General features: G+C 40.5%; 1 protein-coding gene across 1 annotated transcript; it reads left to right on the forward strand.

The window, feature by feature from the left end:
• The first annotated feature begins 221 nt into the window (after window positions 1–221).
• On the forward strand, window positions 222–6386 carry LOC105459325 (forkhead box protein A4-A-like). The gene is made up of 2 exons (XM_011705259.1): window positions 222–1899; window positions 5353–6386. Exons 1-2 carry the CDS (start codon window positions 639–641, stop codon window positions 5613–5615), a joined length of 1524 nt encoding a protein of 507 aa, XP_011703561.1. The 5' UTR covers window positions 222–638; the 3' UTR covers window positions 5616–6386.
• Window positions 6387–10151: the final 3765 nt, after the last annotated feature.

A 10151-nucleotide genomic window follows, 5' to 3' on the forward strand; every position in this document is an offset into this window, starting at 1 on the left:
GCTTTTCATATGGAACATCAACCCACGACCAATCCGAGTCCCGGGTGGCTCGACTTCGTCCGAACCGCCCACGTGGGGGGACGCCCGTCTCTGACCCTGTCACGCCGTGATCAACGTCATCCGCGGTCCAGATTCCGCTCCCGTGCCATGCGAGGCGAGCGGCAGTCATCCGAAAACACTTAGCGGCGCATCATAGCGACTCGCGGCCCCGACGTAAGCCCGTTACGCGCGCCGACGAAGCGAGTCTAAATAATTGACCCCTCCGCGGCGGAATCGCGCAAACAATTTACATCCGACCGTGTAAATATCCGCGACCTCGGCGTCGCGCTTACTGGAAGGCGGCGAAGGTCCCCCTACGGGCGGCGGGGGTCGTTGCTCCGCGGAACGATGGGATCCTCGATCGGATCGGCTCGATGTTGATTTTCGCGTAAAGTACACCGCGTGGCGATAATTTTTTTTTTTGTGTGCAATCCTTCGTGTTATCGCTGCGCGCCGCGCGTCACTCGAAGAAATCTTCAGCGTATAGTGTATTCAAAGATTGTGTGGTACTTATATCGCCCCGTGGAAATCCGAGGGCGTACATTCGCGTGTAAGATGTTCACCACGGGCGGACTTTGACGGTCGGGAATTAGAGCTCGATGGATCAGAGCGTGATCGTGCCATCGGTGCCCCGCGACGTCGTCGGCGCCGAGAGCATGCGGCTGGCCATGAAGAACGAGTCCGACGTCGGCAGCCTGCACCAGCAACAGGAGCAGACAGTCGTCGTGCATCCCAACTCCTCGACGGTGGCCGCGCGATCGGCGGTGCTGCCGATGAGCGCGGGTAGTCTGCCCCAGGAGACGAGCTTGGAGCCGCTCATGTGCAATCCGACGAGCAGCGAGATGCAGGCGAGGAAACCTGGCGCGCGGCGCCAGGAGAAGCCGCCGTATTCGTACATCGCGCTGATTGTGATGGCGATCCAGTCGAGTCCGGGCAAGAGGCTGACCCTCTCGGAGATTTATTCATTTCTACAGCAGCGCTTTCCATTCTTCCGCGGCACCTATCAGGGCTGGAAGAACTCGGTGCGCCACAATCTCAGCCTGAACGAGTGCTTCATCAAGCTGCCTAAGGGTCTGGGTCGGCCCGGCAAGGGCCACTACTGGACCATCGACCCGTCCACCGAGTACATGTTCGAGGAGGGCAGTTTTCGGCGGCGACCGCGCGGCTTTCGGCGCAAGTGTCAGGCGTTGAAGCCGCAGTATCCGCAGTACTACTCGGGCGCCGGTCCCGGAGTCGGCGTGCAGACGCCCGGTCCCTACGAGAATCTGGCCACCGGTCCCGGTGGCATTGACTACGCGAACGGCTACCAGAATCAGTATCAGAACTACCAGGAGTACGCCATGTACGGGCCGAGCGCGGCGGTGTCCGCTGACTGGGCATACCCGGAGAGCCCGGCGACGTATAAATCCGGGGTGCCGCCGATAGCCGAGGTGACCTACAAGACCACCGAGGTCACGTACAAGACCGGCGAGACGACGCCGTCGGTTTACAGAAACGGCGAGCTGGTGACGTTCAAGAGCGAGCCCGGGGCTTTCAGTGCCCGCGGCCAGGATCAGCTGACCGCGTACAGGCCGCCGGCCGACGGATTCTCGACTGTCAAGGATCATCATCCGCAACATCACACCGACTATAAGGACGAAGCCATGATGGGCTATAAGTGTGCCAACTCGACGCCCACCACTCAAGCGCCCGGGCAGGATTATTACGTCGGTTATGGTCTCGCAGGTGTCAACAATGCTGCCGGCCACGGCGTGAACATCACCATGCAATCTATGCAGGAACAGCCGGGTGGTAACAGCAGCCCCGTGACCAACGTCAGCTCGCCGCACAGCGGATGTCAGACTCCTGCCGCGGATCATGGTGAGTCGCGGTGTCATTTCACGACATCTTCTGTTTTGTCGTATACATGTGTATATTCTTAATCATGTTATTAATTTCCAAAATATTGCAAATTGCTAAAAATTAGTTATAATAAATTTAGAAAGCGGTTATAATAACTACCACTTTTATGTATCACTTATTTATATTATGAGTTTATGTCATTAATTCTTAAATAGCTTATACAAAGGCTTTTAGTGAATATTATAAAATATTACAGATCCGAAAAGTCTCTGAAATTTTAATAACGAAACTTTAGGATCATTAATGTTAAGGATCCTAAGTTATGTAATTTGTAATAATATGTAATACAATACGAAATAGAAAACAAACTTACAAATAATGGAACATGGATCGAACTAAAAATGAGAGACGTAAAAAATTTATATGTATGTGATAATTAGAGGTAATGCGAGAACTCGAGTTGGAAGCGGTCTACTTTGTTATTGAAAATTTTTTTTTAATGCAAACTTGATAAAATACGAGACCACAGAACACGACACGACAAATGCAGCGAAATCGTGCCTGCGACCCTTAAATTCTTTTTGCATCGCGAGGATAACGTTGACGGATCCGCGACGTCATTTAGGGGCCATCTGGAAAATTGGAGACAGTTTACGATCTTTCAGGCGCCGTGTCCTGCAAAGTGAAACCACGGCACGACTATTCTTTCGAGCCTTCCATCCTTCCTCTATAGCTAGAATTTCATGGGCATATCAGGTCACAGTTCGTCAAATCGATGTAATAGAGATAATTTTTTATTATATAAAAATATAATTCCCACTTGATTGGATCTGCTTAGTTCGAAATTCTTAATTCTCGTATCTTATCGCTCTGATAATTTAATATATGATAATTTTAATCGTATGAACGTATTTACTATTACTTCTTAATTTAATATTTAATTTAATTCTTTTTAATTACATCCTCAATAAATCTTCATTGCATTTACGTAGTTATATCTACAAACAGTATAAACATGTAAACGTGTTACATTTATTTTCACATAATTACTTTTAAAAAAATGTATATATGATAAAGTATTTAAATTATTTATTGGTATGTTTAGATAATTTTAATTGGTCATAATAACACGTTAAAAAGATTAATATCACTGCAGAAATACACAGGATGGGTAGATACAGTGTGCGTCGTCGCCGCTGACAGAAACGATTAACCGAGGCGACGTCCCTGTCACGCCTATACGACGCTTCGAACTCGTAACTTGTACCTTGTAACTTAACACGTGTAACCCGCCGTAAGACTGAGGCGTCGTTTCCTTTTCTCGCGAGATTAATTTAGCCAGCGTCTGCGTTCAACAACGCGATAATAAAACGCTCGTTAACACCGCGTTTTATGACAACGGTAACGAAACACTTGACAGTTTTCATCACGTCATGCGAGGCAAAGATATATATCGTATTTACTAGATCTGCAGCGATATTTTATTCGCAGTCTATTATATATCACAAGTACGTTTCCTCATTTAAATTTTTTTATATTGATATTTTGTTATATTTTAGCAAGAGATTATTTGATAGATAAATGCGATATGATAATTAGACGCTCCATGCTTCAAAATAATCACTTCTGAAATGTAGCTTTTTGCCTCTCCGGCGTAGTCGCGTGTTAGCAAGTGCGCGCTCGAATCGTTTATTGCCTAAATATTTATCGGAGGTATAAACGAGGTGACTTAATTCGGCCTTAACCCTACGGAGAATGGAACATCGTAATATTTACGGCGTTATCTTACCGACAGCATGTCGAGATCCGCAAATTGTACATTTAAACCCTCGTAAGTCTTCTTTTAAGTTTTCGACTAACTATTAGCCAACAATTAAAAAACAAATTAGCCTGACAATTTTATAAATCTCGAATAAAGTTGTAGGTTTTTTTCTTGAAAAAAGCTATGCGCTTTTTAGAAAAATTAATTCAAAGCAAAAAATGATCGGATTATTTATTATAGACTAGCCATTTCTGCAAATTCAAAACTAACGTTTGAAGTACTCAGAAAAAAAAACTCCTGACATATTTTATTTATATGTAATTTGACACCACACATACGGACGTACCTAATTTGGACGAAGTAAGCGGCGAAAAATATTCACCAGCGTGTTTCTAAGATTCTACAAATATCCCGGTTTGCGAACGGTCTAATCTCGATTAAGGAGGGTAAGTCTCTTCCCTCTGTATCTCGATACAACGCGGATCGACAGGAGATAAACGCCGCCACCCACGCTTCCTCCACCGCAGACTTCTTCTTGTTCTTCTTCTTCTTCTTCTTGTTCCGTCTTCCGTCAGTCACAGTGAAGTGTAAACGAGATCGATCCACACAGACGCCACGTAGGCACGTCTTTTTACTCTTCTTACACGCCGCGCTCTCCGTATATTTCTGGAGCGCGATCTCTTTGCTCCGAACTATGGCCTGTTGTGCCGGTATTCGGTTAGAAGCGACTTCTGTGCTCCTTGAAAGCCTGCAGCATCCTCGCGCGGGCGCTGCCGCGTGTGCGCTCGCGAAGAAGAGAAAAGGAAAAAGAAGAACAAGAAGAAATGGCGCGAGCACGGTCGCCGAGAGCATTTGGATCCACGGAGAGGGATTTTGACTGGCAGCAGCGCCATCGGACCACCCACGTGGACGTCGCTCCGAGGCGTCGCGATGTCGAATCGAGAGAACTCGCCAATCTTCGAATTTTCGAGGAATGACGTGACGCAATTTCGAAGCCTTGAGGAAGTTAAAATATTTAAAGTAATATCTAAAAGATCTAAAGGATTAAAAATTTGTTCGACCTGTGCAAATATTTTGAGAAATCTTGCGAGAAAAAAGAAATGGTCAACGAGATTTTTTAAAGTGAATCGAGCAACTCTGTGATCCACTTGTGAAATTAATATGAGGATGCAAAAGAGAAAGAGGGAAAAAAACAGAACAAAATCGAGACACGAGTGAAGTGGCTGGTCGAGAGGAAGCTACTTGAGAACTGGCGGAGCTTTAGATTTATGGATGCCTGCCCCAAGTACCAATTTCTATCGTGAGATCTTTCGTTTCTTTCCACCATTACTCTTACACCGCGTGCAGTCTTAAGTAGCAAAACTGGATGAAATCTCATCCGGATACGTAGAATGTTTTAAGATCGGAATCAAATATTTTCGGACTTCACACTTTACGTTAAAATGGACAAAGAAAAAAGAAATTCGCACGAGTACATCGTTAGTCCTCGAGAAAGCTACTTGAAAAATACAAAATATTAATAATCGACTTTAAGAGGATAATTTAAGATTTAGATATCAATTTTTTTGACAGTTTAATTATAATTTCGCTAAGAAGAAATTAATTCTAGGGCAATAAAAAGATTTTTCAAGTACTTTGAGCGGTGATCTTATACGAAACCGATACACGTTAACTTCGAAATAATATGGGAATCTGCCGATCTGTTTCAGGAATAAAAATGCAGTGCACCAATTCCAGCTCCAGTTCGAACAGTTCCGGTGGCGGCATTGTTGATCGGAAACCATCCTATTTCGCGCATCCCGGAAGCTCGGTGACCCTGAGCTCCCTGGGTTCATTGGGTTCGTTAAATCTGAGCAATCTCGGCGGTCTGAGCATATCCAACATACCTGGCACAGTTTCCACGAATATTCATCACACGTCGACACCTCCGCCTACGACGATGTACTACGATCAGATCAAGTACAGTATGTGAAGACGTTTTTTTTTTGGCGAAGACAAGAAAAAAGTTATTAAATCCGTAAAATTATTTTCATTGAAAGTTTCGTATCTCAAACGTTGAACGCACCTAGCACTTTCGTGAGCAAACCTTAAGTTAAAGTCTCTCATTACGTGCATTCCGAATCCGATATCGTCTAGCTTGGAAGAAACGAATGCGGAATTATAAGTTAAATTTTATACAAAATTAGCAGTTTTTTATTGAATTCAGTACGTGAGCTATAAATCTTGAATCTTTTAGTTTGAATGCTTTTACATTATTGCACATATTTTCGAATTAATAGGACATAATTTCGATAGCTAAGATTAGCTATAAAAATTAATACTTCATTAAGTTCATTAATATTTGCTTTATTTAGAATTGGAAAACACTGACTTACGCGCACACAGTTCTACATAGAATTGCAGATTTTTCAACATCTTTGTAGTCCAACAAAAATTCGATTTATAAATCGATGATGCGAGAAATAATAACGCGCGGATAGTTTGATTCTCGATTTGCGGGCGTGAATAAGCGAAGTATGTAAAAAGAAAAGTGTAAAATATATAATTACGAAAAAGATGTATCACGATCGATTGTGGCTCAAGCGCGTGTAACGCGACATGCGTCGAGAGATACGTCCGCTTAAAAAAAAAAAAACGTTGATGCATCTCGACCGTATCCTATTTGTATTTATAATTCATTAATCAATGTAATTAATTTAAGTCTAGAACACAGAAAGTAAGTCTGTAGAATTAAATAATGTTTGCTAAGAAAATTCCCTGTTGATCTCTTCATTGATCTCGTGCCCAATTTTCCAACCCGATATTATTCAAACAGATATACGTATTAAATGACATAACTGTTCACGAAACACGAAACTTTAATGAATGATTTTTTTCATAACAATATTAGATATAGCATAATAATTGTAAAAAAAAAGAAGATAAATATTTATTAATTTCTTTTAATTTTTAATACTGACGATTATAAGCATCGAGATAGATACGAGGAAATACAAGAGAATTGTGACGTCAAAGGGGTGTCATGCGTGCTATAAACGCAGATGATCCATCTAAACAGTAGCCCTACACGAATCATTTACGTCACAACGGTTTTGCGGTGACGATAACAGTTTATTGATACCGGAAGCCTCCTTCCAGATATTTACTTCGTCTCGACTGGCAAATTCCCCAACATCAGTCATCAGACAGTTTGGAGACGCGTCATCGAGTGACGGATAAACTCAATGACGCGGCGATTTAATTTTTTCGATAAAATTTCTCTTTTTTTTTTATTTTCTTATAATGTTATAAAAATTCTTAATTGTACAGGAAAAATAAAAAAGAAAGAGAAAATATTATCCGATCAGTATTCTGTAAGAAATATGAAATAGACGAAAAAAAGGATGTTTCTTTGAAATAAAGATCGCGTGGTTTTCACGCGTAAGGATTTGTGTCTCGGTTACGTCGGATTTCAAATGTTTTGAGATATTCGTAGACGGACAGGATGCATCATGAGCGACAGACAGCAACATGCTGCTGTTAAGAAACGCTGCGCGCCACGTTTGCTGGAAGGGCATGTTTGCCCGCCATAAAAGTGACTGCGGCGGAAGGCTTCTTTTTCGGCCTTTTTAGGTCCGACGGTCGCGCCTTATTTGAGCATAACCGGCGAGGAGAGAGGAGAGAGAGAGAGAGGTCTGTCACGTGTTGAAAAACGCCGGCTCCGTCGTTCTTTGGGAAAATCGCGTCCGGTGGCGGTGTAAGACCCACGGAGTCGCGGCTCCTCTATCGCGGAAACGCGACTCGGCGATCGGTCCTTGTCAGCTCCCGAAATAGTGCTGACACTACCGCTGATCTTAGAACGTTATCGGTGCGGTTGGAGGAAACGGCTCGGGAGATTCTCTATGAGGTAAGTTCCCTCCGATGGATTATTGGGACGTTCCCGTTCTACGGTTTTTCTCAGATTCCGATCGCTCGGGATTTCGTGCGAACTTGAAATAATTACTTCATTGTATGGCGATGGCGAAGAGATCACTTGGACGCAACGTATGCACGTCATTTACGTCATATAATATATAACTCTTTTGCTTCCAACAAATAATTACATATAATTTACAATAAAAATTGTGAACATATTTCTTCTTTATATATATTATAATAATAGGCTTTTCTTCATATTAATTAGAAAATAATTAAGCTATATTTCAACTATGCTATGAGAAGCATTATGTAATTTTATATTACATATAATATTAAATTCACGAAACGTAGTCAAAGCTGCACGAACTAAAAATCTAAATAATTTGACATAATTTCAAGATTTTCCCTCGATTAAAAAGTGACCTCGTGACCGAATTTCGTCGAATCGAAGTTCTCTAGCTATTGGGAGCGAATAAGATAGCGCGCAGAGGAATTCTTCTTTAGCGAACGTCGCGAGCGGAATGCACATTAAGCCGACGACGAATGCATACACGAGGTGCAAGAAGAGTCACTCAACGACGTCGCTGACAGCCTCCGTTGGTGTTTTGGTGTTCGTGTTGCCGAGGCGATGTTTCGTTCCATCGAGGTGGAAGATAAGCCTCACGCGAAGTAAAAAACATACTTCAATTCTCTTCAGTCAAAAATAGAAACTTTTAATACATTTGCGAAAACTTAAATAAAAATATACATTAAACGACGATATTTACAATTTTGTCTTTCCGCTTTATTCAATTAACTTTAAAATTGTAACAGTTATGTCTTTCGTTATGTCGTTTCGGTTCATTAATATATTATTTTTAAAAATGTGAAAATTGAAAAATGATAGATTCTCAATTATAATTCCTTTGTATTTTGTTTAAAAAATAATAAGTGTATTGACGGGTAAACTTTTTTATCTGTTAAGAAAAATATATTCAACTATGTATCATATTAAATAAGTGATAATAAAAATGATGAGAAGTGCAAGGAGATCAAGGAAGGTAAGTCTCGAGATTTGCTCTCTTACTCGGCTCAAGTACCGACACTCATGTCAAGCTTCATGTCGTACGTATAAAGATACGCCAAGTATCGTTCACGTGTGTTCAAGATAGCTTTGCATAAAAATGCTTTAATCTCGAAATTATAGGATAAGTCTAATGTACGCCTTTCATAAATTTTATTCTGTATCCTGAGCAGGGTTAATTTCGTGAAAATAAACTATAAATCTTTGCCACAAATATTGTCGGGAGAATGAGCCTGAATTTGAGAGAAATTGATCGCATAGAATTTACCGTACGTGCAATGCTGTCGACAGAATATTGGCACAAGTGTAGCAAAGTTCTCCTCGACAAAATATAATGGTAGGATATATTCAATTCAATTTGATCGACAGAAACTGCAGAAGCTGCGTTTGCCAACGATCTGCCATCATATTTTATGTTCGCGAGCTCTGCAATTCGTCTCTAGTAGAAGACGAACTTTAATGCGAATGCAAATCGATGCCAATTCGTTGCAATTTTCGTTCGAATCTGCCTATAATCTGCTGATGTCAATTCACGTTAAAATACTCGTAGAACCATTAAAGTATAGAAAACAACTTCAAGTAGAAAAGATGAAAGCTAAACTACGATCGGATTGCACGCGTGCATTCATAGATAAATTTTTAAAATAATACTGATTAAAAAAAATTGGAATAACTACATTATTTCGAGAAGGTTTTACATGAACGAGAATAAGAAAGAGAGAAAGAGGGAACGAGATGAGAAGTGAACGAGAGGGTAGTGGAGAACAGGCATTCCTTAGGAGGGAGTTCGTTCTAAAATAATAAACTGGTCCACAATACGGGAAGATTAGATCTAAAGCGAGCAGACTAGCGATTTATGCTACGTGGGCGTTTAAATAAAAAAGATTTTTGTAGATGTTTAGATAAAAAGAAAATCGTCTCCAGACACAAAAGAGTTGCGCTGCAACGATATACAGGCTACGGTTACACTCGGCATCTGATTCAAAAGTAATAATATATCGACGACAAATGTAATATTCCTGTACCTACTGTATTCGATCAATTATTTTTATAACATGGTAATCGACTAAAATAATTCATTTCTATAACTGATTGTGAATGCGATTATTGCAATTATTAAATATCGAGAATGAAAAAAATAATTATTTTAGTAATTAATATGAATAAGTGTTTTCTAACTATAATCAAAAATTCATAAATTTTTTTATAAAATATATTTTTTAATTATATGAAATTGATTATCTCTAGTTAAAGTAATAAGGCACTTCAAAATATAGTTATTATAAAATATTTGTGTCATTTTTTGCACAAAAATTGTAGTAATTAGCATTAAAAATTTCGTTAAACTGTGTGTGATATTAATTTATGAGAATTATACTATTGCATTATAATAAATTATGCAATAATACAATTAATTCATATTAATAGAAATTTCATGAAGTATATGTATAAAGATTAAAAGAAAAATGTCTTATATTATTTAGCATGTAAAAAAATAAAATTTCAAAAATATCATTCACCATGTCTTTAAATCAGAGTGAGCCTGCA

The sequence above is a fragment of the Wasmannia auropunctata genome, unplaced genomic scaffold (assembly GCF_000956235.1).
Source record: "Wasmannia auropunctata unplaced genomic scaffold, wasmannia.A_1.0 LD334196.1, whole genome shotgun sequence".
NCBI lineage: Eukaryota > Metazoa > Arthropoda > Insecta > Hymenoptera > Formicidae > Wasmannia > Wasmannia auropunctata.